We start from the raw sequence: 15,423 nt of genomic DNA on the forward strand, positions 1-15,423 counted from the left end.
TAATTCAACTGAGAATATAATTTTTTATAGTTTCTCACTCATCATTTTAATCTCTATTTGGATGGTGCCATTCCTCTAAACTGCATATAAATTAACACAGAATATCATGGTGCCTTAAAAACTTTATTTTTTTAAAAATTTGAATCACAATCTTCCATTTCTACAAGACAAATATGGGGATTCTTCTATAATAGGTTGGCTAATGTTTTATAAAGGTGCAGACAGCAAGTATTTTGGGCTTTGTGGCACACAGGTGTCAGTTCCAAATACTCAACCCTGCCACCATACTGCAGAGAAAACACACATAAACTAATCATCATGGCTTTGGTCCAAGAAACCTCTTTGCTGCAAGATATTTGATCGCACCATGAACCCCGAGATTGTGAACTCAAAATAAACCTGTAGTGTGGCTCAGCCCTAACACACAACATTAACCCATGAGCTTTCTGCTTATTGTAAACAAGTAGGTGCAGTGTGGCTCAGCCCTAGAGCTAAATAAAGTCAACCATAGGTCAGGAGGCAGAGCAAGCAAGCAGTTGACAGGGAGTGAACATAGGTAAACACGGGGAGGGACACTGAGGTGAAGGGTATTTAAGCCGAGGAGAAGGGCCTTTTCTCTCTGGGATGTCAGTGGAGTAGGAAGGTCAGCTGGGTGTCTCTCCCTCTCTCTGGCTCCTGAGTCTTCACTGGTAAAACTGAACATTTGGTCTTTCCCCTCCTTTTGTCTAAATAAAAGTCTGTTTCTCTAACATCAATTAACTATATAATAGCTGGTAAGAATCACATTCACAATGTCCAGTCCATTAGTGTTTAGCAGCCTTGGAGAAAGTACTCTACTATTATTCTATCTTGGTGAATCTGAAGTTCTGTATCTAAATCACTTTCTATCATAACTTGCATTTTAAAACATCTTTTTAGACCTAAAAACAATTTTCTTAAATCCTAAACAACTTGCACTTAACTGTGAGACTATTTAAGTCTTCAACCCCAACAGCAAACTGAGAACGATATATATCTAAATAAACAGGAAGTGCAGAGCAAGCAGCTTCCAAAACTACAGAAATGACAGAGACTGCTGGCCACCTGGACAGTCACCTCCATTACAGTTACAGCTTTACAGTTCATCTGCAATGCTGGAACACCCATCTCTTTGGACTATTGGCCCAGAATATCTGACAGATTATTCTGTGAAGCAGGGATTACGAACGACTTCTCTACCTTGTCCTGTCTGAGCTCAGCAGTCAGCTTTCCTTGTATCCTGCTTGTCCACAGCTTGGACAGCATACTGTCAGCGGTTGAGGCAAGGACAGTTTCTTACCCAGTGGCAGCTTGCCACATTTGAAGCAAACTCTATAAAGAAGTTCTCTGTGCTCATCATCTTCTTTGAAGTAGTATCAGGTGCTACCAGGGCTGACACATCTTATTGTCAAAAAAGTCTTAAATTAATAAAACATCTTTAAATGCCATATTCTATAAATCTCTAGAGGTTTTTGAAGACCATATGTCTATCTCAGTATATTTGAGTAGGCAAATGTTGATTGTCCCTGGCCATTTACTATCTGATTAACTTTAAAAAAAAATCTGTGATTAACCTAAACTAGTACCTAACAAAACCACAAGTTTGATTGACTATTAATTTACATTTAATTATCCTCAACAGTGTGTGATAGTAGCTTTCAAAAGGTCTAGAATTTCACATTGCATTTTCAAGAATTATACAGGTATAATACCTTAAAAACAGTTGATACATAGTATGTTGTAGCCACAATATAACCTTAATTTTGTATCAGTATACAAATATAACCTTAATTTTTTTATCAATATAACACTGATCTGTAAGAGCAGATTCAATAATCTACCCTTTTTTCCTATTATTCCTATTTTATTTCTATAGTCCCCCGCTTATTTTTTTTTAAAGGAAAGACTTTAACTCCAACACAGAAAAACTATTTACAATAATGAGGCTATTTCTGCCAAGCTTTACAATGTCCAGTTGAATTTGGCAGTCTAAGGATTACGTAATTTTGAGTTCAAAGTTCTGTAAAATGTTTGTGTCAATCTCCTATGAAATCATTAATTTGAATGTCCTGACCAGTCTGTAGTCTGAAGCTGATCTTTGGGTGGTATTTCTCAGCTTGGTGGTGATCCTGGCTAGGTAGAACGTAGCAGTCAACCCAAAAGGTGTCCACTGTTTGTGCAGAACCTGGCAGCAGAAGCAGCACGTGGCAGTTTTGCCAAGCGGTCAGCATTATACAATCCAGGTGGACTCGTTGTTGTGGGGACCCATGCTCTTCTTGAAGACCACTTGGCCAATTTACTTTTTCTTGGGACATTTTCCTTTGATGATCCTTTTTTTTCAGATGTTTCATTTGTCCAGTGGGCTCTGGATTCCTTAGTTGGATACTTTTATTCTACTGGAAAGACAAAAGAAAACCCTATCCCAATCGTACTCTGGGGTGTTTCTTTTTCTTTTTTTGTGGTGGTGGGGGGGAGACCTGTTACATCTTTCCTAAGACAAAATGCTTTCTGGCAACAGAAAAAATATTATCGTTCAAATTAAAAAAATTTTGAAAATTTGAAACTAAATATACCTTTAAGTATATTTATTTTTAGATCACAAAGGACATTCACTTTGAATTTCAACCTTTCTTCTGCGAGCAGCTTTTTGTTTTGCTTTTCAAGACAGGGTTTCTCTGTGTAGCTTTGGCTGGCCTTGAACTCTCAGTGTTACAGCTGCCTCTGCCTCCCTGAGTGCTGGGATCAAAGGCATGGGCCACCATGCTTGGCTTGCAAGTGGCTTTTGAATTTAAATTACTGTAATTCCTATGTTCCTGCCTCTGCCTCCCAAGTGTTGGGATCAAAGGTGTGAACGAGCACCACCCTGTTCACTGTACCTCCCCGTGTTTACGTATGTTCACTCCCTGTCAACTGCTTGCTTGCTCTGCCTCCTGACCTATGGTTGACTTTATTTAGCTCTAGGGCTGAGCCACACTGCAACTACTTGTTTACAATAAGCAGAAAGCTCATGGGTTAATGGTGTGTGTTAGGGCTGAGCCACACTACAAAAAAGAAATAGGTTTATTTTGAGTTCACAATCTCGGGTTTCACAACGGGATCAAATACCCCGCAACACCTGTTCAGAAAGCAGACTGACTTAGTTTGGGGCTACAGTTTTAACAAGACAACTGGGAGAAAAGAACAATTGGGCAGGACAACTCCTTTCAAACCTCTCCCTGCTGTGGGATCTGTTCCCTACTTCTCAATAAACTCTGGTATGTGCCCCTCAAAAACATTTCAAATGGAGAAGATAGCCTGAAAAAAATCATCAATTTATGTTAACAGCAATTATTATTAAAAATAAACCTTCAAGGCTTTAATTACTAACCTTAAACCACTTAAAAACTATACTACAAAATCAGTGGTTTTGTAGTATATCAGTATATATTCACAATTTAGTATCTATATTTTATATAACAGGTACATAAAAACATCAGAGGGAGAGTTCTATAGTAAAAACTACTTGGACAAGTAGAGTCTAATTTAGTCATTATCTGTGAAGTATCAGCTTCAGTGGCCTGTGTCCAGTAACCCACCTTGAGAAAAGTTTTCCAAGAAATCTTCTCATAGCACTGTACAGGATTCCTGAAGTAATCCTGAAGTGACCAGAATTTTCTATACAGGTTGTAATCAATTGGAATAGAGCTATAAAACAAACATTGCATTAAATGACTTAAATTGTTTGACAGACATATAAATGTTCTTTTCCTAGGTCACAAAACCTTTTCAGAAGCTCATAAAATGCTTCTATGCCCTAAAAAGTATACATTCAAAAATAATTATACAAACTTTTAAAAATGATCTGAAGGGATTAGAAAAATCTCAATAGACCTTCTATATACTGGTAAAGCCCGATTTTTGACAAAACATATGGCTATTTAAAATGAAGGACTAATGACTCGTGATCTTTCTTCCTGCTAGGAGTGGCCATGTGAAATTAGCTGGAAGAAGTCATGTGCAATGCTTGTTTGGACCACGTTTTACCATCTGTCTTACCACACTATAGAAAAAAGGACCAACATATGCTGTAAGAAGAAGTCAGAAGAAATCTGAGTTTCCAGACTACCCCATGAGTAAGTACTCTCCTGCCTAATCATGGAATGCCTCTTTCTAGACTTAAACCAATTTAAATGGATAATGCCACAGGAATTATCATAACCATCCATTAGTCTAGGAAATGCAAACATGAGACAAATATGTAAAGAATAAATCAAATCAATATCACAAAAATAGGTCTTTTCTCTAGTGACTTCATTATGGCATTACTAATTTAACTTCCAATTTGGCTACGCTACTGTGTGGGACCAAGCAATTTATTCTAAGAAAAATGGAAGGTTATCTCTAGCAGAGAAAATCATGCAACCATTTGTATGTTCATTTTTTTTTTTTGCAGTCACTATAAGATCTAAATATAATTTAATGCTTGACACCAATAAGAATCTTTTCTTCACTTAAGGGCCAGGGAGATGATTATCGGTTAAGAGCCTTTACTGTTGTGCAGATGGAGCTCAGCTCTCAGCACCCACATCAGCAGCTCAAAACTGCCTATAACTTCAGCTGTAGGGGACTGGACACCTCTCTAGCCTCGAGGCACCCGTACTCATGTGCACACACACATGCACACACACACGTGCACACACACGCACACACACACACACACACACACAAATAAATAAAAAGAAATCCTTTAAAAATTCTCTTTTGTTTTTAGTTATTTTTATGTGTGTGTGCATGTAGCTGTGTTTATGATGCGTGTCTATGTGTGTGAGTACAGGTGCATGTGTGGACACTAGAAGACAACGCCGTGGGTAGAGGTCTTTGCCCTCCACTTTCCTCAAGGCAGGGTCTCTGTTGTTTGCTGCAGCATAGAGCAGGTTAGCAGGTGTGTGAGCTTCTGGGCATTCTCTTGTAGGAGCTCTGGGTATATATATATGTGGGCTGTAGTATCATGTCTGGTTCCACACTGAAGATTCAAACTCAGGTCCTCACAACTGCATCTCCTTACCCTCTGAAGTACTTTATTACAAGTTGATTATCAGTTCCAACCTTCTTTAACTAGGTCAGTGGTGAAGTGCCTTACAGAACCAATTTCATCTATTTTCTGTGGTGCTGGGGATCACACTGAGCAAATGTTTTGCCACTGAGCTACATCCCCATTCCAGAATAAATTTTTAAGCAGTATCAACATATTAAGGAACCTTTATAGTTGAGGCACTAAAACATCTCCCACTTGAGGGTTACATTTCCCTGTTGGATGTTATTCTTTCATAGCTAAATGAAGTGGTTTTTTGGAGTTTAGGATTGAATCTAGGGTTTGTGTTTGGCAGGTTCCACTGAGCTCTACCTCTAGTTCTCCAGATAAACTTGAGTCTACACACTGTCCACTTTTACTATTCTAAAAAAACTTACGGGTCTCCTATATACAAGGTGTAACACACATACACTAAAACTTCGATTTCCTATTTATCTACAAAAGATATATAACACACACACACACACACACACACACACACACACACACAATATGTTGTGACACAGGGAACTGAGCCTAGGATTTCATGCATGCTAGGTAAGTACTTTACAATGGAGCTCCATTCTTTGTCTTTTTTTTTCTTTTTCTTCTTGAGACAGAGTTTCTCTGTGTAGCCTGATCTGCCTGCCTCTGCTTCTCTCTCTCAAGACAGGGTTTTGCTATCTTTCCACCCCACAACTTCCACGAGGTGTCCTCTGACATTTGCCTCTGGCACAGGCACATACAAATACACTAAACAAATACACAAATGTAAAAGTAAACAAATTCACCCACAGGGTCTGCCTCGGCCTCCCCAGCACCTAGGATTATAGGCCTGTACCAGTAGGCACAACTTCTTACAATTGCAAGCAATAACAGTCAGAGGTAAGAGGTATTGCCTAAAATAGAAGAAAGAGGTAGTCAAGGCCAGACATGTTGGTAAGGTGAGTATGACCTCTTGAGCCTAGGCATTCAAGACTTGTATGGTCCACAAAGGACAACTCCATCACAACATCAACAACAACAAAAAAACAGAATGTTATCTAAGCATCTTAAACTGAAATGCTCAAAACAAAACCAAGTGATTGTTTAAAAAAGTGTTGAGCTATTTTGGGCTGTTATCACTATTTTGAGATGGGTTATTACACTACCCAAGCTGCCCTTAAATTCAGGGCAGGCCTCCAGCCTGATTCTCTCAAGTTCTGGGATTACAGGTTTACACTATTATTCCTGTCTCTACTGAACCATTTTATCGAATCTTTTGTTTTGTTTTGTTTTTGGTTTTTTTTTCGAGACAGGGTTTCCCTGTGTAGTCTTGGCTATCCTGGACTTGCTTTGTAGTCCAGGCTGGCCTAGAACTCACAGAGATCTGCCTGCCTCTGCCTTCCAAGTGCTGGGATTAAAGGCATGTACCTTAGCCTCATTTTACAGACGCTTATACATGAATTTTAGTGAATCAAATCTAAAATAGACTTCATAGTATAAATTCATGGGTAATATGTTATGCTTTGTAATCCATCTTTTTTGTTGTGGTTATTTTTATTTTTATTGTTCGAGATAAGGTCTCACTGTGTAGCTCTGGCTGGCCTGGAACTTGCTTGTAGACCAAGCTGGCCTTGAACTCATAGAAATCTACCTGCCCTAGCTCCCTAAGGCTAGGATTAAAAGTATGTGCTACTAAGTCCAGCCATAAGTTCAGTTTTTTTTTTATTTTTATTTTGGGTTTATTTAATAGTTTGAGGGTTTTGCCTGTATGTATGTGTATTTACTGTGAGGTCAGAAGACAGTATCAGCTTCCCCTGGGAGTGCTGGAAACCAAAAGCAGGTCCTCTATAAAAAGCAGTACTCTCAACAGCTGAGTTATCTCTCCAGTAGCTAAATTCAACTCTTAAGGCTAACTGGTATATATATAGTTCTCCACACACTTTCTTCCTTCCTCCATTCATAAAACTGTTTATAATAGACGATAACCATTCCTGTGATGAGTTTATTTAGTTTTACATTTATATATTTATTTGTTTAGTGTGTATATATGTGTGTGTGTCTCATAGGATGAGTGCAGAGGTCATTGGACACTTGTAGAAGTCATTTCTCTTTACCATGTGTGTTGTGGATCAAACTCAGGTTGCTAAAGTTGGCAGCAGGCACCTTATACACCTTTGCCAGCCCTTGGACTAATTTATGATCACACCAAAAGACCTAAATGTTCTCTACTAGGCCAAGCAGTAACTAGCTAGCAGGCTATCTCTAGGGTTCTACTTACACTTCCGGTAACTCATTATCTTAGCATCTACTTTTGCCCAGTATTACACAGGCAGACCCTACCAGTCCATTTTATCTATAATATATATAAACAAATTGGTCTCTAAAAAAAGAGTAACCACAATTAGAATAATGAATAGAAAATGACTGAAAAGCGAAGAGATTCTTTTCTGTGTGCTTGACATTTTTTGTTGTATGTGTCATTAGCGACTACAATGAAGAATATCCTCTTTCTGAATCTTTCCAACAACCACAATGAGTAGGCAGCACTGCTACATTTTAAAGGTACCATAACTCGCTTCTAGAAAACCACTTGTTTACGGTCATACAACTAGCAAGCAAGAACCAGAGGTAAACCTGGGGATACATCACTTCTAAGTGCTTCTTATATTACTATTGATTGAATTTGAAATCTGCGATATCAGCAATACCTCTCTCTGTGCAGACAGAGGAATCCCCTACTGATCTTGTGGGCAGATGTTAGAGAAATTCTCTCATTTACAAATGATGGCAAGGCCTACTGTTTTCAGATATGGAAGAATGCTATTCTGATACACTGGGAGCCTCTAGACTTCTGGTCCCCCTCCTCCTCACTGCTTCCAATTAGCACTATGAAGACATTACCTGCAACAAAGGCTCAGGGCTACAAAGGGAAAGAAAAGAGTGATAAGAAAGAGAGAGAAAGGGAGGTCGCTAATCCTCTGCAGGTCAGTAAGTTAGCATACTTGACATGAGCTCAAGGCCCATCGTTTAATGGAAGGGAGAAGGGAGGGGCTAAATCTGGCATTGCTTAGGATATGTGTATGATGGATTGCTCAAACCGTTAAGTATTTGTCCATAATTTAGAAGCCAACTGATACAGCCTACTAGTGATTCAGAATTTATTATTTTAACATATATGAAAGGTGTATACATTAGAGAAACCTATAAGCACGATTTTCCCCCATTCCTTGTCTGTATCTTCATTCCAGTATTTGCTATCTCACTAAAGGGTTATCTTTGTAAATCAGGAAAGCTTAAGCTCTAAATACTCACCAAGTAGTGGGGGCTTCATCATCTCCCATTTCACCTTCTTCTACATCCATCCCTTCTTCTCTATCCTCAGTATGCTGAATAAAACAAGTCAAAAAACAAACCTCACTCTGTCATGAAGTAGTCACTGAGCAAAAGATGACATGCTGTGCAATTAAGTCATTTATACCCCTCCACACAGTTCTTATTAGGGAAGTCTAGGTACAGTATTGTTCAGACTTACAATCTTCAAAGCGATGGGAATTTTGAATGACAAGAAATCAAGACTGATGATGATGATAAAGATAGAAGCTAATGTGGGTTTAAGGTGTAGAAAAACAGACAGGCAGTCTTCAATTGTCACTGATAGCAATATATAGATACACCTTTCTGAGAAGCAACAACAAAATCTGAAATGCACACACACTTTGACTAAGCAATTTTACTTATCCTAAGGAGACATATTCATGGGTTAGTACTTACACATACAATTTAGTGTTATTATGTTAACAATTTCTTACTACTAGAAATTATTTGAGCTGGCAGAGTGACATCTCCCAGCATCTGGGAGATGAAGGCAGTAGGATCAAAGGCTAAGGTCATTTTCAGCTATACATCGAGTTTAAGATCAATTTGGGCTGTGTGAGACCCAAGCTTAAAATGGAAAAAACAAAACAAAACAAAGAGCTGGGCAAGGTGGCACAGGCTTGTAATCCCAGCACTTGGGGAAGCAGAGGCAGGCAGATCTGTGTGAGTCCAAGACAGCCAAGGCTACACAAAGAAACCATGTCTTGAAGAAAAACAAAACAAAACAAACAAACAAACAAAAGACTAAAACAATAAAAAAAGGATGATTTAAATGTCTACTGACAATAGTGGTACACTGGAATCTAACTGTAATTAAACTCAAACATATCAGTTTAAAGAAAAAAATGAACTTAAAAGCTATATATGTCATCTTATTTGGGAAAAAAAAATAATTTGAACAAGCACTCAAAAAGTATTGTAAGATTAGATGGAGAATACTAGTAGTAGTTATAGAAATACTATAAAATAATACAAAAACAAAGAAACATCATGAATAATGTTCAAAGTGGAAAATCTTTCCCTCTGTAATTACCATATGATAGCCAGGAAGAGCCAATCATGGCTTCTTTAACACCCGCTTACACAGAGGACAAGCTACTCAGTAACAACATAATCCAACTTTGATTACAGTCCCCATACATTGTATTATGATACTGTTTTAAATGTTTACACAGAAGGCCTATTATTTCTATCTATTAAAAATGAAGGACCAAATGAGATCGCTTGGCAGGTAAAATCAACTGCTGTATTTCACACAGAGGAGGAGGGACAAGGCAGTTCCACAGAGCTCTCTGATCCCACACTGCTCCCTCCCCGTGTGCACATATGCCTGTGCGTGCACACACTAAGAAATTCTTTACAGATCAAGTTAAAAGTCTTCACATTTTTGATGATTTAAAGGCCCCATTTAAATCAACCATTTTAACAAAAGCTAAGAGTGGTCTGTAAGAAGAATTGTTATCAGCCTTACCTTCTGACCCAAGGTGCTTTCCTGTTCATTTGTATTGAAAACAGTGACGTTTTCCAGGTTAAACTGACTCTGCAAATTAAGACCTGTGGAAAAGAGATTTTCATGCAAATGTGCTGTCACTTAAAATTTACATAAAAACATGACTTGTTTTACATTATCAAAACATAAAATACCGAATCCACAAATAAGCAAATGATGAAATCAGAAATAATCATACTTGATTTTCAAACTCTTAAAACAATTTTTGTCTGACCACAGATATGGAGATGGTGGATCTACTTTCCACAGTACAAGAGGACACTGTGTACTTATGCAGGGATTACCATGCAGAGCTACCGAGAACGACATTCATAATTTTTTTCACCACTCAACCTGTGAGAGTACACACTGAGACTGGACCTGATGGCAGAGAAACTGGTGAAGCAGATGTTGAGTTTGCAACCCATGAAGATGCTGTTGCAGCTATGTCAAAAGACAAAGTAAATATGCAACACAGATACGTAGAGCTCTTCTTGAATTCTACAGCGGGAGCAAGCGGTGGTGCTTATGGTAGCCAAATGATGGGAGGCATGGGCTTGTCAAGCCAGTCCAGGTATGGAGGCCCAGCAAGCCAGCAGCTGAGTGGTAGTTATGGAGGTGGCTTTGGTGGCCAGAGCAGCATGAGCGGTAATGGGAGCAGTGAACAGCAGCTACTACAGTAGCAGAAGCCGTGCAGCTGTGGGAGTGAGTGGGATGGGAGGGGTGTCTAGCATGTCCAGTATGAGTGGTGGATGGGGAATGGAATTGACTTTGATCACCAACTCTTGGCCAATTTTTTTTTAATAAAAAAAAAAAACCTTCAGTTTAACAGTTTTTGCAGTTTAGCCTAGTGAATATTGGCATCGCTCAAAGAACTGAGGTTCAATGTTGAACATGGCAGTCACCTAGGATGATAGGGCAAAGTTGAGCTAGCTGTAACTTAACAATTCCCAGCGTTTCTCTAGTTACTGTAGGATGTGTGTAAGCAGTATGTGTATTTAGGTTAAAGCAGGTGAATTATGTTAAATGTTCCTCTTATACATACATTACATTGAACACTGTTGATGCATGTTGAAAAGACATGCCGTTTTGTAAAACTCAATACGGGAGCTGTGTCTACAATTAAAAGTAAGACATTTGGCATTTTGTTAATTCTAAGTTCATTTGGTAACCTGTAAGGCACATAAGTTTAAAGCTTTTTTTTTTTTTTTTAAGTTAATGGAGAAATTTTGAGATGCAATACCATTACTTTAGGATTTTTGGTCTTGGTGTTTGTACGAAATTCTGAGGCCATGATTTAAGTCTTTCATTGTATTGTCATTTTCTTTTAAGTGTATTGCGCTAAGTAAACCTTGTCAAATAAATCCTTCTTTTAAAAGCTAAAAAATAAAATAATAACAACAATTTTTTTTTTGGTTGTTATTGTTGTTTTGAGACAGGGTTTCTCTCCATAGCCCTGACTGTTCTGGAACTCAGTCTATAGACCAGGCTGGCCTTGAACTACAGAGACCTACCTGCCTCTGCCTCTCAGTGCTGGGATTAAAGGCATGTGCCACCATGCCTGGCTAAAATTTACTTCTTAAGGTACCTCTAGAATACTCAGAATTCTGTAGAAATTATAGTAACAGATAGTTTATCTATTTTTTGAAATAGGGTCTTAGTATATAGATCAGATTGATGATTCTCCTGCCTCTGAGTCTCCTGAGTGCTAGAAACAGGTATGTGCTACTATACCAGGCTTGCAGCCCTTTGTACTCACAACATTCAAAAAAATCCACATGATACAGAGTATTTAGAATTTTACTGAAGCAATTATTTCAGTTTGAGAACATAATGATTACAAATATTATAAAGAAGGCCAGAGTATTAAACTTTCCTTGTTCTGCCTGCTGAGAGGGTCTAGACACAACAACCATATCTTAGGTCCAGATCCTGGCTTTTATTTAGGGTCAAAATCTTGGTTTTAACTATCATTCTTAAATAAAAGAAAATAAGCTCTTTGGAAAAAATGGGTGACTCCGAGGCTGGGCAAGATGAGCCTGGATAATAATCTACACCAAGAAAACCTGAAAGAGCCCCAGTGGCAGAAACAAGAACAATGTGAGGAAAAAAAAAAAATTAAAAAAAAAATAGATATATATATGACACCATGACCCAAGGAATAAAATATCCACAGTTCATTTGGAAAGAGGTAACTGAACTAACAAGCCACCAAGAAGACAACTTTCCCTTATGGAAGGATCACCACTAATAAACATAGAAAGGTGAGAAAATCACCATGACGCCCTAATAATATTCACATCAGGCAAGACCCGCTGACAGAAATTAAGGAGAAAAGAAGTATCTGTGCATCATCTCAAAGTATCATCCCTCCTCATAAGCGTAACAGATCACAGAGGGAAAAACTGGAACCCTAATATACAGGGACAAATAGGAGATGCCATCTTAACTAAGCGATGAGTGGTAACATTGCCAGTACAAGGCATGTCAACATCAATTTCAAAATGATGCTTTGAGAAGGAATATCAGTTCCCTCTATGTTCTTCAAAATAACTTCAATTCCTATGTGTTGGAGGTTGGTCTGGTGTGTTTTGCTGGCCCTCAAGCTCTGGTTACACCTATTCTTGTTTGGTAAACCTGCCTAAGACATTATACCTGATTGGTTAGTTAAAGGCCTATACCTGGGCGGGCAGAATGGGAAAGGTGTCGCTAAGGTTCATGAACTTTAGAGGACAGGAGCATCATGGGAGATAGATGGACAGGAAGAGAGGAGGAAGGAGGATGCCATGATAGGTGAGTGCGGAGAAGGAACCACGTGGGCTGCAAGGAAGGACTCCAATAATGGTGTGAAAAGACCCTGATGAAGAATACGAGCAAGCATCTTGGGATTTTTGGATGGAAGGTAAATCAGATGAGGATGATTAAGACAGATGGCATTGGATGGGGCAGGAGATAGATGGTGAGGTTATTGAGACAGTGTAGGTGAAACATCAGCCCATCCCAAGGTAAATGAAGCAACTGTAAAATCTAACAGGTGTCTGTGCCTTATTCTTTGTGACAGCAGGTCAACTAATACCACCGTGATAATCTCAGGGCTGCTAATAAACATTACATAGCCCAACACTTTTTTAAATTTAAACAACGTCTATGTGTCAAGTCATGAAAGATAAAGACGAAGGGACTGTCACTGGAGAGAATACGTAACAAGACTAAATGTAACGTGGATCCTGGAAGAGAAAAGGGAGAGTAGTGATCAAACTGACAGAATTCAAACGTCTCTAGTTGACAATGAGTGCTGTAGCAATGTTGATTTCTTAGTGTTAATAACTGTATTAGAGTTATACCCTATTAATATTATGTAATGGTATTCAGATACCTACACTACCCTTGTAATCCCTGTCAGAAAAAAATCAGATGTGAAATTCAGCTGTTCTGTTAGTAGCTTTTTGGGCCAAAGGAAGGAGAAGAACCTAAAAAATGGAGAAATCTCATATCAAGCCATCTTCAAATCTGTACCTTTAGGCAAAGGTAAAAAAACTGTTAGTCTAGTGCTGAACTTTCTGGAGGACGAAGACATTAACAGGCCCTGCCTGAGCTTGGCTAGATGGGACCTTATCCTCACTGGCAGGAGTCCCTTTTTAAGGCATCATACACAAGCAATAAAAATCTTCTCTTAAGAAAGGTATCCTCACATTCCTTAATCCCAGGACTCAGAGAGGCAGAGGCAGGCAGATCGCTGTGAGTTCTTCAGTTCGAGGACAGCCTGGTCTACAAAGCAAGTCTAGGGCAGTCAGGGCTACACAGAGAAACCCTGTCTCAAAAAAACAAACCAAAACAAACAAAAAACCAAAACCAAAAAATGGAATCCATCCTAGGACTCTCAAAACTATTCTCAAAAATATAAGGCACTGAAATGGTCAGATATAGACAACAAAAAATGTTCACCATGTTTTAAAACTAAAGAACAAAACTCAAAGTATCAACAGGGAGTAAAAAGCTAAAAAGTAAAAAGACCTTCCAGAAATGAGAACCACATCAGACTATTCAGAGTGTGATATCGAGATAGAAAGGCAGACAGGTAGAGTAAAAGACAGGGAAAACAGTCTCTGAATATACAATTAGAGATGCAAAAACAGAAGTATTTATAAAATATAAAAACGTAATCACTAAAATTTTCAGAAAGTAGTAAAAGACATGAATCTAAATTTAAAATGTCAACAAATCCCAAGAATGTTAGGTAAAAAGCAATCCACACACAGACACATGATAATAAAATCAAAGATTTTTTTAAAAAGATGTTATTTATTTATTATATATACAGTGTTCTGCCTGCATGCCAGAAGAGGGCACCAGATCTCATTACAGATGGTTGGGAGTCACCATGTGGTTGCTGAGAATAGGACTTAGTACCTCTGGAACAGTAGACAGTGCTCTTAACCTTTGAGTCATCTCTCCAGCCCAAAAGAAAAAAAAATATTATATCTATATCTATATCTATCTATCTATCTATCTATCTATCTATCTATCTATCTATCTATCTATCTATATATATATATATATATCTTCCAAACATTAGAATTTGACCAGGGCCAGGAAAAGGCTTAGCCTGATGACGTGAGATCAATCCCCAGTACCCACATGGTGAAAGAGAACTGACTCTCACATACTTTCCTTTGATCTCCATATGCATGTGCGTGCGCACATATACAGAAACACACACACACACACACACACACACACACACACACTGTAATAAAAAGTTTAAAAAAATAACAAGGAATGAGAGACAAAGATAAAGACTATCACAAATGGAATGAAATCTCTCTAGCACTAACCTAGCATTTTAGGGCTGAATTCTTACAAGAATTAAAGAGAAATAAAGATTTCATCAGAAAGATGTCATGCGTGACAACAGTTCTGTCTGGTGGTTCGTGTGTTTGTCAAACTGACATAAGCCAGTGTCATCTGAGGCGAGGGAACAATCTAGAAGCTTGGCCTCAGGCAAGCCTGTGTGGTATTTTAATTAGTGGCTAATGGGGGAGGGCCCAGCCCACTGTGGGCTATGTCACTCCAGACCCAGAGTGTGTAAGAAAGGAAACTGATGAGCTGTAATAGAGCAGTAATGCCACATGCCTTTAGTCCAGGACTCAGGAGGCAGAGGCAGTGAGTTTGAGGGTAGCCTGGTCTACATAGTGAGTTCTAAGGCAGCCAGAGCTATACGTGGTGGGGGAAGGTGAGGCAAACTGAGCAAGCTACAAGGAGCAAGCCAGTACACGGCATTCCTCCATGGTTTCTGGGTCATTTCCTACCTTCAGGTTCCTGCCTTGAGTTCTTGGCCTAAATTCTCTCAGTGATGGAATGTGATGAAGTTGAAAGCTGAAATAAACCCTTTCCTCCCCAAGTTACTGTTGGTCATGCAGGTTATCACAAGGCTAGAAATCCTAACCAAGACAAGTTCTTCAAAGGAAAGACTAAGGGACATTGAGCACAGACAGAACATCAGAAA

General features: G+C 38.7%; 1 protein-coding gene across 1 annotated transcript in view; it reads right to left on the minus strand.

Annotated features, from left to right (window-relative positions):
* The window catches only part of Thoc1 (THO complex subunit 1), a 36,608-nt gene that overhangs the window by 20,184 nt on the left and 1,001 nt on the right, over positions 1 to 15,423 (minus strand). The window contains exons 2-4 of the mRNA XM_055625731.1: positions 9,900 to 9,982; positions 8,366 to 8,439; positions 3,594 to 3,702 (exon numbers count right to left, since the gene is read on the minus strand). Coding sequence (XP_055481706.1) covers positions 3,594 to 3,702; positions 8,366 to 8,439; positions 9,900 to 9,982 — 266 coding nt within the window. The remainder of the gene's footprint in view (positions 1 to 3,593; positions 3,703 to 8,365; positions 8,440 to 9,899; positions 9,983 to 15,423) is intronic.

This window comes from Psammomys obesus, unplaced genomic scaffold (genome assembly GCF_907164565.1).
Source record: "Psammomys obesus unplaced genomic scaffold, mPsaObe1.curated_primary_1811, whole genome shotgun sequence".
NCBI lineage: Eukaryota > Metazoa > Chordata > Mammalia > Rodentia > Muridae > Psammomys > Psammomys obesus.